The sequence below is a fragment of the Monodon monoceros genome, unplaced genomic scaffold (assembly GCF_005190385.1).
Source record: "Monodon monoceros isolate NGI ecotype Baffin Bay Population unplaced genomic scaffold, NGI_Narwhal_1 Super_Scaffold_18, whole genome shotgun sequence".
In the NCBI taxonomy this organism is placed as follows: domain Eukaryota; kingdom Metazoa; phylum Chordata; class Mammalia; order Artiodactyla; family Monodontidae; genus Monodon; species Monodon monoceros.
In genome coordinates this window covers 75,458,494-75,486,295 of record NW_021703774.1, presented here as the reverse complement: position 1 = coordinate 75,486,295, position 27,802 = coordinate 75,458,494, and the positions used below count along the sequence as shown (strand labels likewise).

General features: G+C 41.7%; 1 protein-coding gene, 1 long non-coding RNA gene and 2 other non-coding genes across 4 annotated transcripts; all 4 read left to right on the top strand.

Moving 5' to 3' along the window:
• The first annotated feature begins 2,152 nt into the window (after nucleotides 1-2,152).
• LOC114898342 (heterogeneous nuclear ribonucleoprotein A1-like) lies at nucleotides 2,153-3,512 on the top strand. Its single transcript, XM_029227671.1, has one exon. It carries the CDS (start codon nucleotides 2,345-2,347, stop codon nucleotides 3,170-3,172), a length of 828 nt encoding a protein of 275 aa, XP_029083504.1. The 5' UTR covers nucleotides 2,153-2,344; the 3' UTR covers nucleotides 3,173-3,512.
• Nucleotides 3,513-23,791: 20,279 nt separating this feature from the next.
• Nucleotides 23,792-26,444, top strand: LOC114898344. The gene is made up of 2 exons (XR_003794327.1): nucleotides 23,792-25,226; nucleotides 25,797-26,444. It is a non-coding gene; the product is annotated as an uncharacterized LOC114898344 (long non-coding RNA).
• On the top strand, nucleotides 23,943-24,106 carry LOC114900091. The gene has a single exon (XR_003794716.1). It is a non-coding gene; the product is annotated as a U1 spliceosomal RNA (small nuclear RNA).
• On the top strand, nucleotides 25,210-25,281 carry TRNAQ-CUG. The gene has a single exon. It is a non-coding gene; the product is annotated as a tRNA-Gln (tRNA).
• Nucleotides 26,445-27,802: the final 1,358 nt, after the last annotated feature.

The window sequence follows — 27,802 nt, the reverse complement described above, 5'->3', positions numbered from 1 at the left end:
CAAAAATATTAGACTCACAGAGGCTACACAGGGATGCTCCCACATAAAAACAGCCCTTCAAGAGATATGGGAACATATGTATATGTATAACTGATTTACTTTGTTATAAAGCAGAAACTAACACACCATTGTAAAGCAATTATACTCCAATAAAGATGTAAAAGACCCCAGCCCTTCAAGACCACAGTAGATAGAACTACCAGATGACCCAGCAATCCCACTACTGGGCATATACCCTGAGAAAACCATAATTCAAAAAGAGCCATGTACCACAATGTTCATTGCAGCACTATTTACAATAGCCAGGACATGGAAGCAACCTAAGTGTCCATTGATAGATGAATGGATAAAGAAGATGTGGCACATATGTATAATGGAATATTACTCAGCCATAAAAGGAAACAAAATTGAGTTATTTGTAGTGAGGTGGATGGTCCTAGAGTCTGTCATACAGAGTGAAGTAAGTTTGAAAGAGAAAAACAAATACCATATGCTAACACATATATATGGAATCTAATTTTTAATAAAGGTTCTGACAAACCTAGGGGCAGGACAGGAATAAAGACTCAGATGTAGAGAATGGACTTGGGGACCCAGGGAGGGGGAAGGGTAAGCTGAGATGAAATGAGAGAGTGGCACTGACAATATATACACTACCAAATGTAAAATAGATAGCTATTAGGAAGCAGCCACATAGCACAGGGAGATCAGCTCGTGCTTTGTGACCAACTAGAGGGGTGGGATAGGGAGGGTGGGAGGGAGATGCAAGAGGGAGAGGATATGGGGATATACGTACACGTATAGCTGGTTCACTTTCTTATACAGAAGCAACTAACAAAACAATGTAAAGTAATTATACTCCAATAAAGATGTTAACAACAACAAAAAAAGACCACAGTAGATAGCTGTTTCTCCTAAACTCATAGAGTCAGAGACACATAAATGAAATGAAGAAGCAGAGGATCCACTCCCCATTAAAAGATCAAGAGAATTCCCCTGAAAGAACAATGAAAGTGACCTCTCCAGTCTACTAGACCTCGAGTTCAAAAAGGAGGTAATGAAAATGCTGAAGGAATTAAGAAAGACTATTGACAGAAATTCAGATTACTGTAAGAAGGAATTAGAAACTATAAAGAGGAGCCAATTAAAATTAGAAAACTCATTTGCTGAGACAAAAGCTGAGCTAAAGGCAATAAATAGCAAGCTGGATAAGAAGAACAAATAAATGATCTGGAAGATAGAATAATGAAAATCACCCAATCAGAACAGCAGAAAAAAAGACACATTTTTAAAAATGAAATCAATATACTAGACTGGTGGGATAATATAAAGTGTGCCAAGCTATGCATAATTGGCATCCCAGAAGGAAAAGAAAGAGAAAAGGGGATCAAAAATGTAAGAAATTATGGCTGAAAATTTCGCAAACCTAAAGAAGGAAACAGATATCCGGTTACAGGAAGAACAGAGGGTCTCAAAGAGATGAACCCAAACAGAACTATGCCAAGACATATTATAATTAAAGTGGCAAAAGTTAAAGAGAGGATTCTAATCATAGCAAAGAAAAACAAAGAGTTAATTAAAAAGGAACCCCCATATAGAGCTATCAGCTGATTTCTCTACAGAAATGTAGCAGGACAGAAGGGAGTGCAAGATATACTCAAAGTCCTGAAAGGGAAACCTGCAACCTAGCATACTCTACACAGCAAGATTATCATTTAGAATAGAAGAAGAGACAACGAATTTCTCAGACAAGCAAAAACTAAAAGAATTCAGCAATACTAAGCTTACTTCCCCCCAAAATATTGAAAGACCTTCTCTAAATAGAAAAAAAGCAGAAATCTATAGGAAAGAAAATCACAACTGGAAAGTAAATCACTTAAATAAGCTAGTACACAGATTTTTTAAAAATCAAAAAAAAATTTGTGAAAGTGATGGTAACTACAATGAACAGCAAAACGGATAAACATGAAGCTGTAAAAGAGGACATCAAAATCATAAAATGTGGGGGAGGAGAGTAAGAAAATGTAGATCTTTTTTTAGAATGTGTTAGAGCCTGTATGACTACAGGTCTAAAGCAAGTAGATATAGTAATGGGTTAATATACTTGAAAAACAGTGTAACCACAAATCAAAAACATACAATGGCCTTTCTGCTCATGGACGCCGCCGAGTAAGCATCGTTTACATCTCCCCCCTCCTCCACTGCCGTCACGTCTAAGTCAGAGTCACCCAAAGAGCCCGAACAGCTGTGGAAGCTCTTCATCGGAGGTTTGAGCTTTGAAACAACCGATGAGAGTCTGAGGAGCCATTCTGAGCAGTGGGGAACGCTCACAGATTGTGTGGTAATGAGGGATCCAAACACCAAATGCTCCAGAGGCTTCAGGTTTGTCACATATGCCACTGTGGAGGAGGTGGATGCGGTCATGAATGCAAGGCCACACAAGGTGGATGGAAGTGTTGTGGAACCAAAGAGGGCCATCTCAAGAGAAGATTCTCAAAGACCTGGTGCCCACTTAACTGTGAAAAAGATTTTTGTTGGTGGCATTAAAGAAGACACTGAAGAACATCATCTAAGAGATTATTTTGAACAGCATGGGAAAATTGAAGTTATTGAAATCATGACTGATCAAGGCAGTGGCATAAAGAGAGGCTTTGCTTTCGTAATATTTGATGACCATGACTCTGTAGACAAGATTGTCATTCAGAAATACCACAATGTGAACGGCCACAACTGTGAAGTAAGGAAAGCCCTATCTAAGCAAGACATGATTAGTGCCTCATCCAGCCAAAGAGGTCGAAGTGGTTCTGGAAACTTTGGTGGTGGTCGTGGAGGTGGTTTTGGTGGGAATGACAACTTTGGTCATGGAGGAAACTTCAGTGGTCAAGGTGGCTTTGGTGGCAGCTGCAGTGGTGGTGGATATGGTGGCAGTGAGGATGGCTATAATGGATTTGGTAATGATGGAAGTAATTTTGGAGGTGGTGGAAGCTACAATGATTTTGGCAGTTACAACAATCAGTCTTCAAATTTTGGACCCATGAAAGGAGGAAACTTTGCAGGCAGAAGTTCTGGCCCCTATGGTGGTGGAGGCCAATACTTTGCCAAACCCCGAAACCAAGGTGGCTGTGGTGGTTCCAGCAGCAGCAGTAGCTATGGCAGTGGCAGAAGGTTTTGATTACTGCCAGGAAACAAAGCTTAGCAGGAGAGGATAGCCAGAGAAGTGACAGGGAAGCTACGGGTTACAACGGATTTGTGAACTCAGCCAAGCACAGTGGTGGCAGGGCCTAACTGCTACAAAGAAGACACGTTTTAGACAATACTCATGTGTATGGGCAAAAAAACTCGAGGACTGTATTTGTGACTAATTGTATAACAGGTTATTTTAGTTTCTGTTCTGTGGAAAGTGTAAAGCGTTCTAACAAAGGGTTTTAATGTAGATTTTTTTTTTTTGCACCCATGCTGTTGATTGCTAAATGTAATAGTCTGATCATGATGCTGAATAAATGTGTCTTTTTTAAAAAAATGTGCTGTGTAAAGTTAGCCTACTCTGAAACCATTTTGGTAAACTACCCCAACAGTGTGAAGTTAGTATTCCTTCAGGGTGATGCCAGGTTCCATCCAAAATTTATTTACAACCTGCTTTGGTGGAGAAGCTATTGTCTTCTGAAACCTTGGTGTCGTTGAACTGACAGTTTATGCGTTGTGACCTGGAGTTCACCGTAGAAAGGGTCACCCAAGCCAAGTCATGGAGTTTTTTTGATTATTAATATATGATTGTTGGCACATCCTATGCAATATATCTAAATTGGATTATGGTACCAGATATAGATGGGAATGAAGCTTGTGTATCATCCATTATCATGTGTAATAAATAAACAATTTAATACCCTCAACAAAAAACATACAATAGATTCACAACAATCAAAAAGAGAAGACAAGCATAATACATAAGACAATCATCAAACAACAAATGGAAAAACAACAAAGAAGAAATACAAAATCAAATGGAAAACAAGGTTTAAAGTAGCAACAAATACCTAACTATCAATAATCACCTTAAATGTCAATGGACTAAATGCTCCAATCAAAAGACATAGAGTGGTACATTTGATTAAAAAAAATATGCTGCATACAAGAGAACCGCTTTAGGGTGAAGAACACACATAGATTGAAAGTAAGGAGATGGAAAAAAAATATTTCATGCAAATGGAAATGACAAGAAAGCGATGATAAAAATACTATATCAAACAAAATAGACTTTAAAACAAAAGCCATAAAGAAAGATAAAGAAGGACACTGTATAATGATAAAAGGATCAATACAAAAAGAGGATATTACACTCGTTAACATATATGAACCCAATTAGGAGCACCTAAATACATTAAAAAATACTAACAAATATAAAGGGAGAAAATGATGGGAAGATGGTGGAGTAGAAGGACATGTGCTCACTCCCTCTTGCAAGAGCACCAGAATCACAACTGCTGAACAATCATCAACAGGAGGACACTGGAACTCACTAAAAAAGAAGCCCCACATCCAAGGACAGGGGAGAAGCCACAATGAAATGGTAGGAGGGGTGCAATCACAATAAAATCAAACCCCATTGCTGCTGGGTGGTTGACTCTCAAACTGGAGAACTTATACCACAGAGGCCCACCCACTGAAGTGAAGCTTCTGAGCCCCATGTCAGGCTTCCCAACCAGGGGGTCCAGCAACAGGAGGAGGAATTCCTAGAGAATCAGACTTTGAAGGCTGGTGGGATTTGATTGCGGGATTTCGACAGGACTGGGGGAAGAAGAGACTCCACTCTTGAAGGACATGTACAAAGTAGTGTGTGCATCAGGACCCAGGGAGGGAGGGGTAACCCCATGAGAGACTGAACTGGACCTACCAGCTGCTGTTGGAGGGTCTACTGCAGAGGTGGGGGGTGGCAGCGGCTCACTGCAGGGATGAGGACACTGGCAACAGAACTTCTGGGAAGTACTCCTTGGTGTGAGCCCTCCCGGAGCCTGCCATTAGCCCCACCAAACAGCCTGTAGCCTCCAGGGCTGGGTCGCCTCAGGCCAAACAACCAACATGGAGGGACCTAGCCCCACCCATCAGCAGACAAGCAGATTAAAGTTGTACTGAGCTCTGCCCACCAGAGCAACACCCAGCTCTACCCACCACCCATCCCTCCCATCAGGAAGCTTGCACAAGCCTCTTAGATAGCCTCATCCACCAGAGGGCAGACAGCAGAAGCAAGAAGAACTACAACTCTGCAGGCTGTGGAACAAAAACCACATTCACCGAAAGACAGACAAAATGAAAAGGCAAAAGACTATGTACCAAATGAAGGGACAAGATAAAACACCAGAAAAACAACTAAATGAAGTGGAGATAGGCAGAAAAATGATTCTTCCAGAAAAAAGAATTCAGAATAGTGATAGTGAAGATGATCCAGGACCTCGGAAAAAGAATGGAGGCAAAGATCTAGAAGATGCTTAACAAAGACATAGAAGAATTAAAGAACAAACACCTAGAAGAATTACAGAACAAACAAACAGAGATGAACAATACAATAACTGAAATGAAAAATACACTAGAAGAAATCAATAGCAGAATAATGAAGGCAGAAGAACGGATAAGTGACCTGGAAGACAGAATGGTAGAATTTACTGCCATGGAACAGAATAAAGAAAAAAAAATGAAAACAAGTGAAGACAGCCTAAGAGACCTCTGGGACAACATTAAACACAACAACATTTGCATTTTAGGGGTCCCAGAATGAGAAGAGAGAGAGAAAGGACCCAAGAAAATATTTGAAGAGATTATAGTTGAAAACTTCCCTAATATGGGAAAGGAAATAGCCATCCAAGTCCAGGAAGCACAGAGAGTTCCAGGCAGGATACACCCAAGGAGAAACACGCCAAGACACATAGTAATCAAATTGACAAAAATTAAAGACAAAGAAAAATTATCAAAAGCAACAAGGGAAAAATGACAAATAACATACAAAGGGACTCCCAAAAGGTTAACAGCTGATTTCTCAGCAAAAACTCTGGAAGCCAGAAGGGAGTGATGGAAGGAATGAACCTACAACCAAGATTACTCTACCCAGCAAGGATCTCATTCAGGTTCAACAGAGAAATCAAAAGCTTTACAGACAAGCAAAAGCTAAGAGAATTCAGCACCACAAACCAGCTCTACAAAAAATGCTAAAGGAACTTCTCTAAGTGGGAAACACAAGAGAAGAAAAGGACCTACAAAAACAAACCCAAAACAATTAAGAAAATGGTCATAAGAACGTACATATTGATAATTACCTTAAATGTGAATGGATTAAATGCTCCAACTAAAAGACACAGGCTTGCTGAATGGAAAAACACACCCATGTATATGCTATCTACAAGAGACCCACTTCAGACCTAGGGACGCATACAGAATGAAAGTGAGGGGATGGAAAAAGATATTCCATGCAAATGGAAATCAAAAGAAATCTGGAGTAGCAATACTCATATCAGGTAAAATAGACTTTGAAATAAAGAATGTTACAAGAGACAAGGAAGAACACTACATAATGATCAAGGAATTAATCCAAGAAGAAGATATAACAATTATAAATATATATGCATGCAACATAGGAGCACCTCAATACATAAGGTAAATGCTAACAGCTATAAAAGAGGAAATTGACAGTAACCTGATAGTAGTGGGGGACTTTAGCACCTAACTTACACCAATGGACAGATCATCCAAACAGAAAATTAATAAGGAAACACAAGCTTAAAAGGACAATAGATCAGACAGATTTAATTGATATTTATAGGACATTCCATCCAAAAACAGCAGATTACACTTTCTTCTCCAGTGCACATGGAACATTCTCCAGAATAGATCACATCATGGGTCACAAATCAAGCCTCAGTAAGTTTAAGAAAATTGAAATCATATCAAGAATCTTTTCTGGGCTTCCCTGGTGGCGCAGTGGTTGAGAGTCCGCCTGCCGATGCGGGGGACACGGGTTCGTGCCCCGGTCCAGGAGGATCCCACATGCCGTGGAGCAGCTGGGCCCACGAGCCATGGCCGCGGAGCCTGCACATCTGGAGCCTGTGCTCCGCAGCGGGAGAGGCCACAGCAATGAGGGGCCCGCATCCCACAAAAAAAAAAAGAATCTTTTCGAACACAACGTTATGAGATTAGAAGTCAATTACAGGAGGGAAAAAACGTAAAAAACACAAACACAAGGAGGCTAAACAATAAGTTACTAAGTGACCAAGAGAGCATTGAAGAAATCAAAGAAGGGGCTTCCCTGGTGGCACAGTGGTTAAGAATCTGCCTGCCAATGCAGGGGACATGGGTTTGAGCCCTGGTCCAGGGAGATCCCACATGTCATGGAGCAACTAAGCAAATAAGAAATCTAACCTTACACCTAAAGGAAGTAGAGAAAGAAGAATAAAGAAAACCCAAAGGTAGTAGGAGGAAAGAAATCATAAAGATCAGAGCAGAAATAAATGAAATAGAAACAAAGAAAACAATACCAAAGATCAATAAAACTAAAAACTGGTTCCTTGAGAAGATAAGCAAAATTAATAAAACTTTAGCTAGAAAGTTAAAGAAAAAGAGGGAGAGAACTCAAATCAACAAAATTAGAAACAAAACAGAGAAGTTTTATTTGGCACAGTGGTTGAGAATCTTCCTACCAATGCAGGGGACATGGGTTCGAGCCCTGGTCTGGGAAGGTCCCACATGCCGCGGAGCACCTGGGCCCATGAGCCACAACTACTGAGCCTGTGTGTCTGGAGCCTGTGCTCCACAACAAGAGAGGCCACGACAGTGAGTAGGCCAGCACACCACGATGAAGAGTGGCCCCAACTCACCACAACTAGAGGAAGCCCTTGCACAGAAACGAAGACCCAACACAGCCAAAAATAAATTAATTAATTAATTTAAGAAAAAGAAAATATGAACAGACCAATCACAAGTAATGAAATTGAAACTGTGAATAAAAATCTTCCAACAAACTAAAGTCCAGGATCAGATGGCTTCACAGGCGAATTCTATAAAACATTTAGAGAAGAGCTAACACCATCCTTCTCAAACTCTTCCAAAAAATTGCAGAGGAAGGAACACTCCCAAACTCATTCTAGGAGATCACCATCACCTTGATGCTGAAACCAAACAGAGATACTACAACAAAAGAAAATTACAGACCAATATCACTGATGAATATAGATGCAAAAATCTTCAACAAAATACTATCAAACAGAATCCAACAATACATTAAAAGGATCATACACCACAATCAAGTGGGATTTATCCCAGGGATGCAAGGATTCCTCAGTATACGCAAATCAAACAATGTGATACACCATATTAACAAATTGAAGAATAAAAACTATATGATCATCTCAATAGATGCAGAAAAGGCTTTTGACAAAATTCAACACCAATTTATGATAAAAACTCTTCAGAAAGTGGGCATAGAGGGAACCTACCTCAACATCATAGAGGCCATATATGACAAACCCACAGCAAACATCATTCTCAATGGTAAAAACATGAAAGCATTTCCTCTAAGATCAGGAACAAGACAACGATGTCCACTCTCACCACTGTTATTCAACATAGTTTTGGAAGTCCTTGCCATGGCAATCAGAGAAGAAGAAGCAATAAAAGGAATCCAGATTGGAAAAGAAGAAGTAAAACTGTCACTGTTTGCATATGACATGATTCTACACATAGAAAATTCTAAAGATGCTGCCAGAAAACTCCTAGAGCTCATCAATGAATTTGGTAAATCTTCAGGATATAAAATTAATACACATAAATCTCTTGCATTTCTATACACTCACAACAAAAGATCAGAAAGAGAAATTAAGGAAGCAATCCCATTTACCATCACATCAAAAAGAATAAAGTACCTAGGTATAAACCTACCTAAGGAGGCAAAAGACCTGTACTCTGAAATCTATGACTCTGATGAAAGAAATCAAAGATGACACAAACAGATCAAAAGATATTCCATGTTCTTGGACTGGAAGAATCAATATTGTCAAAATTACTATACTATCCAAAGCAATCTGCAGATTTTATGCAATTGCTATCAAGTTACCAATGCCATTTCTCACAGAATTAGAACAAAAATTTTTGTAATTTGTATGGAAACACAAAAGACCCCAAATAGCCAAAGCAACCTTGAGAAAGAAAAACGAAGCTGGAGGAATCAGGCTCCCCATCTTGAGACTATAATACAAAGCTACAGTAATCAAAGCAGTATGGTACTGGCACAAAAACAGACTTATCGATCAATGGAACGGGGTAGAAATCCCACATATAAACCTATGCACCTGTGGTCAATTAATCAACAACAAAGGAGGCAAGCCTATACAATGGATAAAAGATAGCTACTTCAATAAGTGATGCCAGGAAAACTGGACAGCTACATGTAAAAGAATGAAATTAGAACACTCCCTCACATCATACACAAAAATAAGCTCAAGATAGATTAAAGACCTAAATGTAATACCAGACACTATAAAACTCTTAGAGGAAAACATAGGAAGAACACTCTTTGACATAAATCACAGCAAGATCTTTTTTGACCCACCTCCTAGAATAATGAAAATAAAAACAAAAAGAAACAAATGTGACCTAATGAAACTCAAAAGTTTTGCACAGCAAAGGAAACCATAAACAAAATTAAAAGACAACCTTCAGAATGGGAGAAAATATTTGCAAAGAAGAAACAGACAAGGGATTAGTCTCCAAAATATAAAAAACAGCTCACACAGCTCAATATCAAAAAAACAAAGAACCCAATCGATCGAAAAATTGATGGAAGACCTAAATAGAGATTTCTCCAAAGAAAACATACAGATGGCCAAAAAACACATGAAAGGCTGCTCAACATCACTAATTATTAGAGAAATGCAAATCAAAACTACAATGAGGTATCACCTCACTCCCATTAGAATGGGCATCATCAGAAAATCTAGAAACAATAAATGCTGGATAGGGTGTGGAGAAAAGGGAACCCTCTTGCACTGTTGGTGGGAATGTAAATTGATACAGCCACTTTGGAAAACGGTATGGAGGTTCCTTAAAAAACTAAAAACAGAATTATCATGTGACCCAGCAATCCCACTACTGGGTATATACTCAGAGAAAACCATAATTCAAAAAGACACATGCACCCCAATATTCACTGCAGCACTATTTACAATAGCCAGGTCATGGAAGCAACCTAAATGCCCATCGACAGACGAATGGATAAAGAAGATGAGGTACATATATACAATGGAGTATTACTCAGCCATAAAAAGGAACGAAATTAGGTCATTTGTAGAGACGCGGATAGACCTAGAGACTGTCATACAGAGTGAAGTAAGTCAGAAAGAGAAAAACAAATATCGTATATTAATGCATATATGTGGAATCCAGAAAAATGGTACAGATGAACAGGTCTGCAAGGCAGAAATAGAGACACAGATGTAGAGAACAAACGTATGGACACCAAGGCGGGAAAGTGGCGGGGTGCATTGATGGTGGTGGGATGAATTGGGAGATTGGGACTGACATATATACACTAATATGTATAAAATAGAAAACTAATAAGAACCTGCTGTATAAAAATAAATAAATAAAAGGAAAAGAAAAAGAAAAGATAATGATGGGAATACAATAAGAGACATTAACACCCCGCTGACATCAATGGACAGATCCTCCACACAGAAAAATCAATAAGGCAACAGAGATCCTAAATGACACAATAGAACACTTAGACTTAATTGATATTTTCAGAACATTACATCAAAAAACAAAAAAGCCCAGGATACACATTCTTTTCAAGTGCATATGGAACATTCTCTATGACTGACCACATACGAGGACACAAAACAATCCTCAACAAATTTATTAGGATAGAAATTATTTCAAGCATCTTTTCTGACCACAATGGGATGAAACTACAAACCAACCACAGAAAGAGAAATGAGAAAACGATTACATGGAGACTAAAAACATGGTGCTAAAAAAAAACCATGGGTCAATGATGAAAGCAAAGAGGAAATTTTAAAAATACCTTGAGACAAATGACAATGAAAACACAACCATACAAAATCTATGGGATGCAGCAAAAGCAGTTTTTAGAGGAAAGTTCATAGCAATACAGGCCTTTCTCAAAAACAAGAAAAATCTGACATAAACAACCTAACCTACTACCTAGAAGAATTAGAAAAAGAAGAACAAATAAAACCTAAAGTCAGCAGAAGGAAGGAAATAATAAAGATCAGAGAGGAAATAAATAAAACAGAGATTAAACAGTAGAAAAAAATCAATAAAACCTAAACCTACTTCTTTGAAACCATAAACCAAATCAAACTTCTGGCCAGGCTTACCAAGAAGAAAAGAGAGAAGACCAAAATAAACAAATAAGAAAATAAGAGAAGAAAAACAACTGATACTGTGAAATATTGTAAAACAGTACTGTGAACAATTATATACCAATAAATTGGACAACCTGGAAGAAATGGACAAGTTTCCAAAAAACAGACAGCCCACCAAAACCAAATCAGGAAGAACAGATGATCTGAACAGACTGATTACTACAAGTGAAATAGAATCTGTAATAATAATAATAATAATAATAATAAAAACTCCCTGCCAACAAAAGTCCAGGACCAGATGGCTTCACTAAGGAATTCTTCCAAACATACAAAGAAGAAATTATACTGATCCTTCTCAAACTCTTCCAAAAGATTGAAGAGGAGGGAACACTCCCAAAATCATTCCATGAAGCCACCATTATCCTGACCCCAAAACCAGACAAAGACAATAACAAAAAAGAAAGTTACTGGTCAATATCTTTGATGAATATAGATGAAAAAATTCTCAATAAAATATTAGCAAACCAAATCCAACAACACATAAAAAAGATCATACACCATGATCAAGTTGGCTTTATCCCAGGGTCACAAGGATGGTTCAACATGTGCAATTCAATCAATGTGATACACCACATCAACCAAAGAAAAGACAAAAACCACATGATCATCTCAAAAGATTCAGAAAAAGCATTTGACAAAATTCAACATTCATTCATGATAAAAACTCACCAAATTGCGTACAGAGAGAACATATCTCAATATAAGAAAAGCCATTTATGAGAAACCCACAGCCAACATAACATTCAATGGTAAAAACCTGAAAGCCTTCCCACTAAATTCCAGAATAAGACAAGGATGGTCACTCTCACCATTTCTATTCAATATAATATTGGAATCCTAGCCACAGCAATCAGACAAGAAAAAGAAATAAAAGATATCCCAATTGGAAGAGAAAGGTGAAATTATCATTATATGCAGATGACATAATACTGTATATAGAAAACCCTGAAGACTCCACAGAAAAACTACTAGAACTGATAAATGAATTCAGCCAGGTAGCAAGATACAAGATTAACATACAGATCTGTTGCATTTCTTTACACTAACAATGAAATATCGGAAAAGGAAAGTTAAAAAAACAATCGCTTTTAAAATCACATTTGAAAAAACCTTAGGAATAAACCTGACCAAGGAAGTGAAAGACTCATATGCTGAGAACTATAGAACATTGATATAGGAAACTGAAGATAATTCAAAGAAATGGAAAGATATCCCATGCCCTGGGATTGGAAGAATTAATATTGTTAAAATAGCCATACTACCCAAAGTAAACTACACATTTAATGTGATCCATATCAAATTACCCATGACATTTTTCATTATAACAAGGACAAATAATCCTAAAATTTATATGGAACCACAAAAGACCCAGAATTGCCAAAGCAGTCATGAGGAAAAAGAACAAAGCTGGAGGCATAACCCTCCCAGACTTCGGACAATACTACAAACCAAAATAAATCGAAACAGCATGTAACTGGCACAAAAACAGACATATGGAGCAGTGAGACAGAATAGAGAGCCCAGAAATAAACCCAAACACCTACAATCAATTAATCTTCGACAAAGGAGGCTACAATATACAATGGAGAAAAGACACTGTCTTCATCAAATGGTATTAGGAAAGCTGGATAGCCACATGTAAATCAATGAAGTTAAAACACACCCTCACACCATACACAAAAATAAACTCAAAATGGCTTAAAGACTTAAATATAAGACACTGCACCACAAAACTCCAAGAAGAGAAGTTAGGCAAAACATTCTCTGACATAAATCATACCAATGCTTTCATAGGTCAATCTCCCAAGACAATAGAAATAAAAGCAAAAATAAACAAATGGGACCTAATCTAATTTATAAGCTTTTGCACAGCAAAGGAAACATAAGAAAACCAAAAAGATAACCTATGGACTGGGAGAAAATATTTCCAAATGATGCAACTGACAAGGGCTTAATTTCCAAATATACAAACAGCTCATAAAACTCAATAACAAAAAAAAACAAACAAAATGGGCAGAAGACCTAAAGAGACATTTCTCCAAAGAAGACAAACAGATTGCTAATAGGCACATGAAAAGATGCTCAACGTCACTAATTATTAGAGAAATGCAAATCAAAATTACAATGAGGTACCATCTCACACCAGTCGGGATAGCCATCATTAAAACATCTACAAATAACAAATGCTGAAGAGGATGTGGAGAAAAGGGAACCCTCTCTCAGTGTTGGTGGAAATGTAAGTTGGTGTGGCCACTATGGAAAACAGTAAGGAGGATCCTTAAAAAATTAAAAACACTGTTACCATATGATCCAGTGACCCCCACTCCCAGGAATATATCCAGAGAAAACTATAATTTGAAAAGATACATGCACCCTAAGGTTCACAGCAGTACTATTTACAATAGCCAAGATATGGAAGCAACCTAAAGGCGCATCAACAGATGAATGGATAAAGATGTGGTAGATATACACAATGGAATATTACTCAGCCATAAAAAAGAATGAAATAATGCCACTTGCAGCAACATGGATGGACCTAGAGATTATCATACTAAATGAAGTAAGTCAGAAAGGGAAAGACAAATATCATATGATATCACTTATATATGGAATCTAAGATATGACACAAATTAACTTCTTTAAAAGAGAAATAGACTCATGGACATAGAAAACAAACTTATGGTTACCAAAGGGGAAAGGGGGTGGGGGATGGAAAAATTAGGAATTTGGGATTAGCAGATACAAACTATAAATAAAGCAGAAAAATAGATAAAAAATAAGGTCGTACTGTAGAGTACAGGGAACACTATTCAATCTCCTTTTACAAACCATAATTGAAAAGAATATGAAAAAGAATATATATCACTGAATCACTGTGCTGTACACCAGAAACTAACATAACATTGTATGTCAACTATACTTCAATTAAAAATAAAAGAAAAAAATCAGAAAATAACACTTTTACCTTGGACTTTAAAGCTTTGCCATAAGCTATTGAGCATATTCCTAAGAATGTTCCTAAATGTTCCTCAGAGAATGTGGAGCCCGCAGTGTGAAAAGGGGCTGGGCCATGATTCTTTTTTTGTAATTCCTTACCTTTTCCTCTGATGATTCCTTTCTTTCCTGAGCCTTTTTAGAAAAACACTCACAACATTGCCTCTATAAAGACTCATTCCTCTCCCAGCAAAGGTAACCCAACAACCTCTCATACCTCCTGGCTTCCCCAGTTTGGAAGTTTCCTCTCTACTTCCCCTAGGCCACTAGAAAGGCTCCAAGCCTGGGATCTAATCCCAGGCTTGTTGCTAAGTGGCTGTGTGGCTTTGGCTGGCTCCAGTCTCTGTGAGCCTGCTGACCCTCATCTGTAAGAGGGGGCACTAGAGTTAGATGATCTCTGAGGTCCCTGCTGACCTGGCCTCTCCCCCTCCTCATCACGTAAACAGAACATAAACTTTAATAGGAGGACGTCCCTGCAAAATGTTCTCTCCTTCCTACAACAGGCTGCTTCTATATATGCCTGTTTCATACTAAGCATTTCCTTTCCTGGGAGATTGCAAAAGCCATCCTTTTGCTCCAAAGTGAATTGGAGAGTGAACTGGCCCCTGAAGAGGGAGTGGTAGGATCCGGCCACCTGGTGTGCAGTGGCTTTGAGCAGAGATAAGACCACAGGAGGTGGTGGGAAGCTTCTCCTCCAACCTGGTGGCCCCAGTTGCTCCTCCAGACCTCAGCGCGTCCCCTCAGCTCATCCTTGTGACAGGCTCTCACTGTGCTCCTGGCTTCTGTCACCACTCAGATCTCTCTCCAGCCTCAGTTAGCCACCAGCAGTGCCTGATAATGGAGTCTTACTTTGACTGTGGTATTTTGGCCTCCAGGTGAAATCCCTAAGGGCTCTGCCATGCACTCCAGTCCTGTGACCCTTGCCTTCCAGGAGCCATCAGAGGCAAGAAGCGAAGCCACCAGAGGTCCTTAAAACTGCAGGAAGGATGGGCTGCCCCCCTTCTTCACAGCTCCCTGTCTGCTGAGGAGGATCTGGGCCCCACTCCTCCACACCTGCTGGAGGGTCTGGAAGGAGACAGAGATGTGGCCTGGTGGGGCAGGGCGAAAGGCAGAGGGCCTCTCCTGCAGTTGAGGAATAACCAGCCAAGGTCCACCGGGCCCAGAACTAAGCAAAACAGGCATAGTTTGTAGAGGACCTTGTGGCACTGCTTCTGAACGCCCCAGGGGCTTGGGAACCAACAACAGCACATTCCTCACCTCATCCTGAGGGTCAACTCAGGGGAAATAGGACCTGCTTCCCAGCAATGGAGCATGTGGTCCCCACACTGGAGTTCCACGGCAGATCGAAAAGCTCAGGACTGAGCAGCGGTGCCCTGCAGGACAGTGTTGGCAGGGGCCCCACGACCTGACCCGGGGCCAGCACAGCTGGGTCACAGGCTGGGTGTCGGTCTACACTGCAGCACCTGAGTTCTTTGAATCCACGTGGTGAGAGCAGCGACTCCCAGATGCCGTCTCGTGCTTAGCCTAGACCTCCTATTTCTATTCTTTTATGATCTCCAAGAAGTGTACCGACGTCTCTCTAAGTATGCTGTCTTGTTTTGTCATCCTAACTTCACTCTGTGATTTGGGGACTAATGGCCACACCAAGCTCATTGGAAGTCTTGTGTAAAGCAAACCAATGATCATTTTTAAGTGACATGTGTGAGGTTCCCAGTTGTGCTAAAGCCTAATCTGTGTCTTCACAGTGCTTAGAATGTGCTTATGTGTGTATAAATGTATAATATATATTTATATGTGTTGCTATAGTGATATGTTAAAGGCCAACATAACTGACAGAGAGGGTCAGTGTGAGGAAATGAAAGTCTTTCTGGTGGCTATTAAAGGGAAATGCATATAAAGAAATAAAAAGTTTTCACTGCCTATTTTGTCTCCCATTTCTGCACCAGTCCTTAGACTGAGCAGGTGAGAATAGGAAAGACAAACTGGCACTAAGAGCTCACCTCACTGTCTAATGATTGAAGTCTAAGTTTAAAAGAATGATTTACTCTCCTGTCATTTTGTAAAAATCTCCAGTCTAAAAATATAAAAGGGTAGTTCTTACATTTAGAGTGCCTTAGAATCAGCTGTGGAGATTATAGAAGCTACTCCTGGGCTCCAATCCCAAGAGATTTCATTGGCGTGGGGCCCTTGAGTCTACATATTTCACATAAACACAAGCAGGTGTTTCTGATGCAGGTGGGCTACAGATCACAGTTTAAAACACATTGCTCGATAACACTGACTCAAAATTATAAATATATTTCTTTTCCTTTAATTAAGAAGCTTTAACTGAAAAGTGTTTAAGTCACACCGTAAATGTTGACATAACGAACTTAAGATCTTCCTTTGGGAAAAGACCTTAGTTATGTTCTTTTGCATTCCAGAATTAAAATAAAGCTATCCTTCCACAATTATACCCTAGAGGTAATAATAAATTAAAACAAACAACAACACAAACAAAAAATTCAACCATGATCACAACCAACAACAACAATAACAAACACATCCATCAACAGACTCTGGTCTAAGATAGAGACATGCCCCACTTTCATAGTAGATGAAGTGACCTCAACCTCTGCTTTTACACTTGGTTGTTTAAACATTTTCCATGAGTGCCTTTGGCTGTCAATAAAGAGGATCTCACTGACAGAATCAGCAGAATGGATGAAAAGTCGGCCAAACTATGAAGTATTACTTAAAGACAAAGTAGGAAAATTTGAGGGCCTCTTGCCCTGCGGTTATTCAAGCATCCCAGCAATTCTTCCTAAATCCAGTGGAGAACTCAAATATTGCTTCTAAGAACTTCATTTTATGGACATAACATTTATGAAATTAACAACATGAATCATACAGATCTCAGAGCTGGTCAGGATCAAGTCACAAATTACTTATGGGGAAAATTCCCAATAGCCATTCTTGTGTTTCACCCTTTGAAATGTAGTTCTTTACCCTATTAAAGAAGTTGCAAAAAACGTATCTTTGGAATGGAATATTCTCCAATATTTAACTTTTCATAACTTACATTCTTTTCCTCTATATGTCAGAAACAGAACTCATTCTTAAAAATAAAATCAACCTGCATGACCACCAATGTCTTCCAACTTGCCATAATTCAAATGAGAACCATGTCGGGTCCTGTGCAGGAAATAGGGTGAGCCCTTTAGGAAAAGAATGGAAAGGAAGAAAGACGGCAGGTACCTAATGTAATGCTTCAAACATGTACAAACATCTTTTTAAAATAAATTTATTTTATTTATTTATTTATTTTACTTATTTATTTTTGGCTGCGTTGGGTCTTCGTTGCTGCGCGGGCTTTCTCTAGTTGCGGCGAGCGGGGGCTACTCTTCATTGCGGTGCGACGACTTCTCATTGCGGTGGCTTCTCTTGTTGCAGAGCATGGGCTCTAGGCGCGCGGGCTTCAGTAGTTGTGGCTTGCGGACTCTATAGCACAGGCTCATTAGTTGTGGAACACGAACTTAGTTGCGGCACACGAACTTAGTTGCTCCGCGGCATGTGTGATCTTCCCGGACCAGGGCTCGAACCCGTGTCCCCTGCATTGGCAGGCAGATTCTTAACCACTGTGCCACCAGGGAAGCCCAAACATGTACAAATATCTCTCGATCTGTCAACCTAAGACAGGCAAACAACCTGCAGAATTTATACAGGGTTTATTATATCTCCCAGATCTTATTACTGCTAAAGTGAATATGCTAGACATTTACTGAACTGGTTTTCTATTTCTGCTGTAAAAAGTGACCATAACTTTAGTGTCTTAAAAGAACACACTTTTATTATATTACACTTCTGTAGCTCAGGAGTTCAACAAAGATCTCACTGGACTAAAATCACGGGGTCAACAGAACTGCCTTACCTTCTGGAGGCTCTAAGGGATAATCTCTTTCCTTGCCTCCCTAAAAAGTTTTTAGAGGCCTCCCACATTCCTTGGCTTTTGACCCCTTCCTACAACTTCAAAACCAGAACAGCAGGTAGAGTCCTTCTAATTTCACACCATTTTGACCTTTTCTGCCTCTCAATTCTAAGGCCCCATGTAATTTCATGGGGCCCACCTGAATGGTCCAAGATAATCTCATCACAAGGTCTTTACCCGAATCACATCTGCAAAGTTGCCTTTCCTATGTGGTGTAATATATGAACAGGTGGGGGAACTACAGCAGGCACATCCTGGGGGAGACAGTATTATTCTGCTGGTCACAAAACTATTAACTCAGATGTCAACTAATATTGGAACTATGAAAAAAAGAACTTCTCTAATTTCAACAAAGTTTAGTTAAAATAAGACACTACCTGAAGGCAAAATCTAGACCAGTGAATCAAGATAAAGTCAGCTTAGAACCCTAGAAGTGCTGCTGTCCATAAAATTGCACAAGTACTAGTCTCTTTAGATCTTTTTTTCCCCAAAATCTGGCCTTTTCCCCCCTCCAAGGCTGACTGATGGTAGAAATCTCATCGGAGACAAAGAGTGCGTGGTGGAGGAGGTGAAGGTGGTGGTGGAGTCGGTGCACCTGGGTTGCCACTAACTTCTAACTATGAACTTTCAGCTGGTCTCTGTGGAACAGATGGGAGGGTTTTCTCAGACCCACCCTTGCATGAACAGAGGGATCCTTGTGCGCCTTCGCCAGGCGGCCAGGAAGGGGAGCCACAGTCCTTCCCTTGGAACTTGCCTTGTAAAGAAGGCAGGCACCAAGATATTAACTTGTCTGGAATCTTGTGGACCAGATGTCGGCAATCCATGTCCAGAGCTTCCTGACTTTTGGCCACACATCCCCGGGGTCGGCCTAAGGCCCATGCTGTCTGGGTTGGCTGTGGAGGATGAGCTCTTCAGGCAGAGCCAACTTGCTCTGTCTCCTCCAAACCAGGTTCTGACCAGAGAGCAATGTGTTCGTGTTTCTCAGGCTGGTGGAAGATACTCCCTCGTCGTCCTCTCAGACTGGGGCAGTCCCTTCCCATGTTGGCCTGCTCTGGGGGTGGGGGAGAAGGGATGGGAGGATGGGAGCAAGAGGGGCAGGAACAAGAAGAAGAAGTGGGAACAAAAAAGCCTGGGGAGAAGTAGGGGAGGATGGCGAGGAAGGGGGAGGCGGAAGCTGAGGAAGAATAAGGAGGACGATGACCAGAGTGTGAATGCCATGGAGGTTCTAGCCTCTGGTCCCAGAATGGCAGCTGCCCTCTCTTGAACTTCCCCTGACCTCATGCTGGACACACTCACACCCCAGCCTCCTCTCTCATCCTCCAAACTCCTTTATCCCCACAAGAGCAGCCTCCCATGCCTTGATTCTGGGGATTCTTTCCTTTCTCCCTAGGTTTCCCCAGAGCTAGGCACAGATTCCTCACCAGCAGCCAAACCCTGGTCTGTGGTTCTGGAGAGTCCAAAGCACGGAAATCTCTCATGAGAAAAGGAAATGCAGGCCACATGGGGTCATGGTGTCACTCTGCAGAATCTCAATCCAGCTGTCCAAGTCATGCTAGGTTGAAATTTGGGAAGATGTCAAACTTGTTTAAAAAAAAAAAAAATCTAAGAAGATCCTTGGTGCAGGTCATTGTTACATGGAGCAAATTATGCTATTGAAATCCTAAACCAGGTGATCAATCCTCATTCCAAAGTCATGGATCACCCTTAAGAAGGGCAAAGCAGGTGGTGAGTGCTAATTACAGGAAATGAACAAAACTGGGGCAGATCCCAGAAAGGACCACGTAGGAGAAGCTGCTTAGGCCAATGGCTAAGCGACCATCTGTATTAGTCAGCTTGGGTTTCCAGAAAAATATACTATAGACAGGGTGGCTTAACCAGAAATCTGTTTTCACACATTCTGGAGACTGGAAGTCCAAGATCAAGATTGAAAGTTCCTGCCAATTCAGTTTCTGCTGCGAGCTCTCTTCCTGGCTTGTAGATAGCAGATGCCTCGCTGGGTCCTCACATGCCCTTTTCTCCTTGCTTGAGCTGGGAGAGGGCAGGAGCCCAGGCTCTCTTCATTTAAGGACATTAATCCTGTCAGATCAGGGCTCCAAGCTTATGACCTCATTTAATCTTAATTACTTCCTTAAAGGCCCCTTCTCCAAATACAGCCCCACAGGGATTAGGGTTCAAGATATGAATTTGGGGGGCGGGTGGTGGAACACATAAATTCAGTTCCTAACACCCTCTCCAGCCTCCTCCTCCCATGAAGACATTTGCAGCTCTCAGCTCTGGTCCCTGGGAACTTCCCAGGCCCTGGGGCCTCAGATTCCTCTCCCCACAGACTTTCTCCTTCTCTCTCTCTGACTCAAACGCCTCAACACGGGGCACAGCTGTTGACTGGCTGACACTCAAAGGCAGTGGACTCAGTTGCTTTCACCTGGCTGACTTTCAGAAGAGAGGGGCCACCACTGACTGATATGTTTGCAGAAATGTGTTCACTGAGGAGACTGGCTGTGGCGGCAGAATAACGCTTCCCCAAAGATGTCCACATCCTGGTCCCTGGAATTTGTGAACATGTTACTTGACATGGCAAAAGAGACTTTGCAGGTGTGATTAAATTAAGGACCTTGAGATGGGGAGATTATCCTGGAGAGTCCAATGGAATCACAAGAGTCCATATAAGTGAAAGAGGGAGGAAGATTTGGTGTCAGAATAATGCGTTTTGAGAATAACCTGATCAGCCGTGACTGGCTATGAAGATGGAAGGGGGCTGTGAGAGTAGAATGTGGGCATCTTCAAGAGGCTGGAAAAGGCAAAGAAAGAGATTCTCCCCTAGAGCCTCCAGAAAGAACCTCACCTCCACTGTCAGATCGATTTTAGCCCAGTGAGGTGCATCTTGGACTTCTGATCTCCAGAACCATAAGATAATAAATGCGTGTTGTTTTAAACCACTAAATGTGTGGTAATGTGTTACAATAGCAACAGGAAACTCCTACAGTGGACACTGGTAGATACAGAGGATTTAAAAACCAGTTCTGGTGGCTATTTGTTACCATGGCTTTAGAACAATTACTCTATCCCCAGAAATGTGAACTTTCAAACTTTTCAATTCTCAGTGTAGATAATGTAAATAATACTGAGTGATATATCAACCATCACCATATAAGGAGTCGAAACCCTCACCCTGTGCTCAGGGTAAAAGTCTAACACCATCCAAAATTGGGTGTTCACGGGTGTATGTTTGGGACAGGGTAGCAGGGGCTTCAGAACTGGATTTATAATGCTCCCCACAGGGCTGGCTGCAGGGTGTTGGGCACAGGAGGGTCTTTTGTCATATCTAGGCCATCTAGTATCTGAGCCCCCTTTGTTTGTATGAGAAACTTCCCACATTCTGCAACTTTTAAGGATCACGCACTCGCTGACTTAGTTTTCCTAGGGGCTAAGGTGTGGGTCTATTACCAAGAGCTGGCCAATCCCCATCAGCAACAACTACTCCAGCATTTGACAGGAGTTGAGAGACACAAGGAGTAAGCCCTGGGGAAATTTTTTCTGTCCCCTGCAACAGAAGAATCTCCCTACCTCAAGATCCTTAGTTTAACACCGACCAGGTGCAGCAGAAGTCATGGAGCCATTGGCAGTGTCTAGTGTCCAGGGCCAGTAGTGTCACCTGTGCAAAGCTACAGGGCCTGTCACTCAGCAGGAAGCACTAGTGTCCTTCCCATTTGGTCTGTGTGCTCCCTTCCATTGGCCTTTCTTATTCTTCCGTTTGTACAGTCTGGTTCTCCAGTTTGCTGGAGATTCTCTGAGCTATTACTATCCCTGGAATAAAGTATGTTTCAGATGAAACGAGCCAGAGCTTATTTCTGATGGCTGCAGAGAGGAAAAGGAGGGGAAAGAGGGAAAGCAGGGGGAAGAAAGGAAGCTTCTTCCTGGAAGTTGGCTGGGTGCTGAGTTCCTTTGCCGTCAGCTCCAGGATTCTCCGGAAGAGTCAGCTTCCCCCTTAAGCCAAAGGCTGTAGTGGGATAACTGAGGACATGGAAAGGAGACGTGACCCATGAGGCCCCCCCCCCCCGCAGCAAACTGGGGGCTGGCGAATAAGCCAGAACTGCAAACAGTCCTGATTGCTTTGAGCCCCCCCCCACCGGCAAACTGGGGGCATGCGAATAAGCCAGAGTTGTGAACAGTTCTGAATGCTTCGAGCGCCCCCCCCCGGCAAACCGGGGGCCTGAAAAAGAAGCATTGAGTGCTTTGGGCACTGATGCGTGAGATGTCCTCAGTATAATCAGAGTGGTGGGAACGCAAGGAAATGTCCTTGTGCTACTTCAGTATAATCAAAATAATGGTGGGAACTTTGTGCTGTTCTTGCGCTCAAGGACGAAGCACGGCAGGTGCTCACGAAAGCCAACTATTGCTTGTATAATTAATAAAAACATAGGTTACTGCTTTGGCACTTCTGAAATGTTAAGAAAACAAGTCTTAAAGTGTAAACCTAGATAATGCTTTAATAAAAGTTACCACAGCAGGACAGACGGCGCTGTTTTGCCTGAGCGAGCGGCAGCCCTCTACGGCTGTGCTTTGGCACAATTCATCTCGTGTGATGAGCTTACTTTTGGCCCTGTCCTAAGAAACTACAACAAAAGGCACCCTCAAGAATCAAGTTACGCCACTCCTTGCTCTCTGGTCTGAAAACACAAGTTGCCTGCTTTCGGCAGTCTCCCCGCTCCCCGCCCTCAGGTCTAACCCAGTCTTACCCAGTAAGAGAAAACAAACAAACAAACCTCACTCTTCAAGCAAACACGTCACCTTTCTATCCCTTATCATCCCTTGGTCATCAGCTTCTTTTTCAGAATCTTCATTTCTTGTATTCTGTATGGTGGGGAAAGGAAAAACATGGTCCCTGGGATACCATGAGAATGAAGTAGGAAGGACGTGCACAGAAGATACACCGAGTAGCACTCTGAGATGTAACCCTGAATCTGTATGTTTATACACAAAACACATACATAAATATATACTTGTATCCATTGTTTTACAACTTCTTTACTACTTAAAAAATTTTTGGATCAGCGTAACACACGATCCCAGAATTCCTTTCCCCGGCGTGTAACGCAGGACAAAAGGTAAGAATTCGAGGAGGCTGGCAAAATCCGGCTCTGTCTCAGATAAAGGGTAAGAGGCGTGTTACCTCGGCTTGGTGGGCTCCCGAAGTGGGCGGCCATGGTGACGTTACTTCCCCTTCAGCAGCCGGCCCGCCCATTGGTCATCTCGGCAGGGCGGGGACAGGGCGGGGGTTGGAGGAGAGGAGCCGCCTAAGCGGTCAGGAATGGGGCTCGGCTTATGTAAATCTTGCAGCTTATGGGTACAATTCCCCGCGAGCCACTTCCCGGGCTGTGGAAGTTTTCCGGAGAAGTTGCTTGGATTTTATTAGCAGAGTTGCTTGGATTTTATTAGCAGAGTAGTTTGGAGGGGCTGAGAGGCGTGGAAGAGGAGGGGGTGCGGAGGGTGGGTGGGGAGCGTGTGTGTACAGTGTAGCAGTCTAAGGCTGTACTGGGTGGCGGAGAAAACAATTCATACTTACCTGGCAGGGGAGATACCATGATCATTAAGGTGGTTTTCCCAGGACGAGGCTCACTCATTGCACTGCGAGTGTGCTGACGCCTGCGATTTCTCCAAATGGGAGAAACTCGACTGCATAATTTGTGGTAGTGGGGGACTGCGTGCGCGCTTTCCCCCAGCAATTGGTATTACAAAAAAAGAACCAACTAGTTAAACTTAAAAGGAGATATAATAATCGCTTCAACTGTGGTGTTTTTTCGTAGTTTAGAAGCTAAGAATGTGCTTAGTGATATGGAAAGCAGACATTAGAGTTGTGGTAAAATCTCCCAGCCACTGCGGAAGAACAAGGCCCATTAGCTATAGCTACTCAACTTCCGTGTTTGAAGTCTGTACTTTCCAGTAACAGAGAATATCTTTTCATACTGCAGACACCCGCGCACAGAAAGAAGAAACGAACACAGACAAAAGTTAAGTAAGCTCAAAATAAATTTTACGTTAAGCGAATTTAAAAGTAAGTTGTGTGAAGTTATAATCGCTTCGTTTTTGATTTCTACGTTGCAGTAGTGGGTTTCTACGTTGTAGTAGTGGGTGGTGCGGCTTATCGTTTGCGTGTAATTTTTAGGTGCCCAATATGCTCCCCGTCCCGTTTCCCTCAACCTCCTCTTTCTTACTATCGTGGACTCTGGCGGTGTAGAAGCGTTTTTCTGTTCGGCCCTATGATAAATCATTTTCCTGCATGGAATTTGTTTTCAGTGTGTTTCTGACACACGATTACAGCGGAGGTGCTGGCTACCATGTAATCTAAGCGTTTTCCGGTTCCGATCCGATATTAACAGAAGTAGAACACTATCTGCTTAAATGAAACTGGCAGCGCCCCGCGATCTCAAAAAAAAGAACATCTCACGGCATCTAGAAGTCTGTGTGAGCATGTTCCGACCTTCCAGAGCAGCGGGAAGAGAGCAACTGGGAAAAGATGGGAAAAAAGTTTTGTGTTTTCGGGCGAGGATTTTCTCAGGAGAAAAAACTAGGATCGCTCACAGCGCAGGTGGACTGGCGAGAAGCCCTGAACACATTTCCTTATCGTTCGTTTAAAATGGATTTCGTGTCTTTTCACCAGGTAGAAACCTAAAAGAGACGGCCGCGGGCACGCGAGTCAGGCGCCTCCTGCCACCGCAGGTTCGGGGCGGGATAACGAGAGTGCTCGGCGGGAGGCCGCTCCTGGGTCCGCGGGGCTGTGCGCGCCCTGGCTCAGTGGCTGGAGCAGCAGAGCAAGTGGCAGAGGGTTCCATGGTGTAATGGTGAGCACTCTGGACTCTGAATCCAGCGATCCGAGATCAAATCTCGGTGGGACCTTTCTCTTTAACTAGAAGAAGGGGATTTTTTTTACTCCTCAGATGGGACGTGCTTTCCCACTCCCGCGTCCCGGAGAGGGGCGGTCCGCGCGCTCCATACGGACGGGGCGGGCAGGTGCGGAGACGAGCCCACGGCATCTCCGCTGGGCCCCGGCGACTCTGCCCGTCGCTGGCCATCGGAGGCCCCGGGCCAGGCGCGCAGCGACCGAGCCGGTGGCACCCCATCGTTGGGTCACCCTGGGTCGCGGGGGCAAAAAACAGAGGCTGCGCCCACTGCGTCCTGCCCCGCGAGGGGGCTTCGCACCGCACGTCTTGTAACTAACTGCGAGCGTGTCCCTGTGAGTAAAAAGGTCGCGGTGCGGAGCTGTGACGTCGCTGAGCACCCAGGGTGACAGCGTCTTAGCTTTCGGGTCGAGGATTCCAGGCCTGGATGGGAAGTACTGTATTGTATTCAGGTGCCCTACCTTATTCCGAATTTTAATTGATTCTATTCCATTTTGTACCGATTTTTTTCAGAATTTCTCACTCCGAAGTCTAAATTGGACAAGGAAAGCCGCTGTTAGGCTAAGATTTGAACCTTGACTCCAGGAAATCTCGTCGTTTCATTCCAAGCTCGGCCAGAAGAAGGAGGAAGGCCAAGGATTCCGGTGTCCGAGGAGAGCAGGGATCGCTGACCCACCTCCACCCAGGCCTTTGAGACACTTGCAGATCTTAAGTCAAGGCTAGACTATAGTGAATATGCCTTGTTTGGTTAGATTTGAGTTCGAAACCACATTCATTTTTTATCATTATCAAATTAAATTAATCTTTTAAATGTCACTTCTAGACATTGAAAACACAGTGTAACAAATGAACCTGTGTATGCCTTTTGTGGAACAAGCATATGGATAAGAACTCTCCGAAAAGACCATAAAACACAATAATTTATATATACCCCAGGACTGTGACAAAATTTTTAAAACTGCTTTTCTCAGTTGTGTTATTATTGGCATTGTTGGTAGTTCTTTATTCTTTTGTCTGTATAATGCGGGAGAAAACAAGGGAGACTGTAAAAGATATTGTATTTCTATTACGCCCAGTGTACTTAAAAACAAAAATACTGGTATTAGAGAAAAGAGATTCAGATGAAAGATAGACGTTCAATAAAAAGCCTGTAGTTCTGAATTTGAATTGTGAATGTGAATATATGTGAATACATAAATACAAACATGAGTATTTCCTAGCTCTGTCCACTGGAAACGTCCAGAAAGAAACCAATTCCAATGAGTATCTTTAGGTTACACAATTTGATTTGGGAATAACGTTTTGCATAAAAAGAAACCAGAGATTCTTAGAGAAATGACTGAGTCCAGGTCAGGGGCAGAAAATATTCAGGATGAGACAGAAGCACCTTGTCATACTGATATCAGGAAAGTTCTCAAAGACTATTAGGATCTTATCAAAAGGATGAAGGAGCCAGCTTAAAGTCACTTTCACTACTGAAAGAGAGGATAATTGGAGTGTCAGTAAAGACTATATTGCCATGAATTGAAATACTTCAATGTGTTTGAAACTTTGAATTCATATTAGCACAGGGGAAAAAAAAGAGAAATAAACCAGCTGGTGACCACAGAGGATGCTTGGGGAATTGCTCATTAAGCTACAGTTTTCTTTACAGAGGGTACCACTAAATAACTAAACAGTATTTAGTATTTAGGGGAAGTTTCTTTTTATACAAGTGTTCCAGTTAAATAATACATGATGATGGAACATCACCCTTTTGCTCCACATAATCAGTTAATGAATCTAGGCCTTGAACTCCAAGAGCTGCTAATATTATTTGAAGAAACACAGAGAACTTGATGTGCCTCCTGATCAGAGAGCACACACCACTTCTGAGGTACTCTTGCCAAGAGAGCAAATGTGACTCTACAGGCGTGAATCTCATCAGTCTCTGTATCTGCCAGGTCCAAAATAGGGGCCAATAGACACATATGGCTGTTGAACACTTAGAATATGGCTAGGAGGACTGAGGAAGTGGATTTTAATTATACTTAATTTATAATTCATGTGAATGTAAACTTAAAAGCTGAAGACATGCACAATATTCTTCTATTAAACACAACTTTAAAACTTTGGTAGAATTATATTTCCTTTAATGTGTAATATTAATTAGCTATGTAGAAGATTATATTTGTATTGTTGTGTGCTTATACTTTTTACTTTTCATTGTGGCTACTAGAAAAATTTTAATTACATATGTGACTTGCATTTTCATTACATTACAGCACTGCTGTAGATTCTACCACCAAAAAGAAAGTATGGAGGACAGAAGAAATGATTAAAGTACACCCGGTTATACAATTTAGATTGTCAGAATGCTACAGAACAAACAACTGTTTCTTCAACAAATGAATGAGTAAAAAAAAAGAAAAAAAGGACAGCAAAAGACCAAGAGAGAGCTAGAGCAAGAGAGAGCGAGAGGAAGGGAGGAAGGAAGGAACAGAGGGAGGAAGGAAGGAAGGGAGGGAGGAAGAAACTGA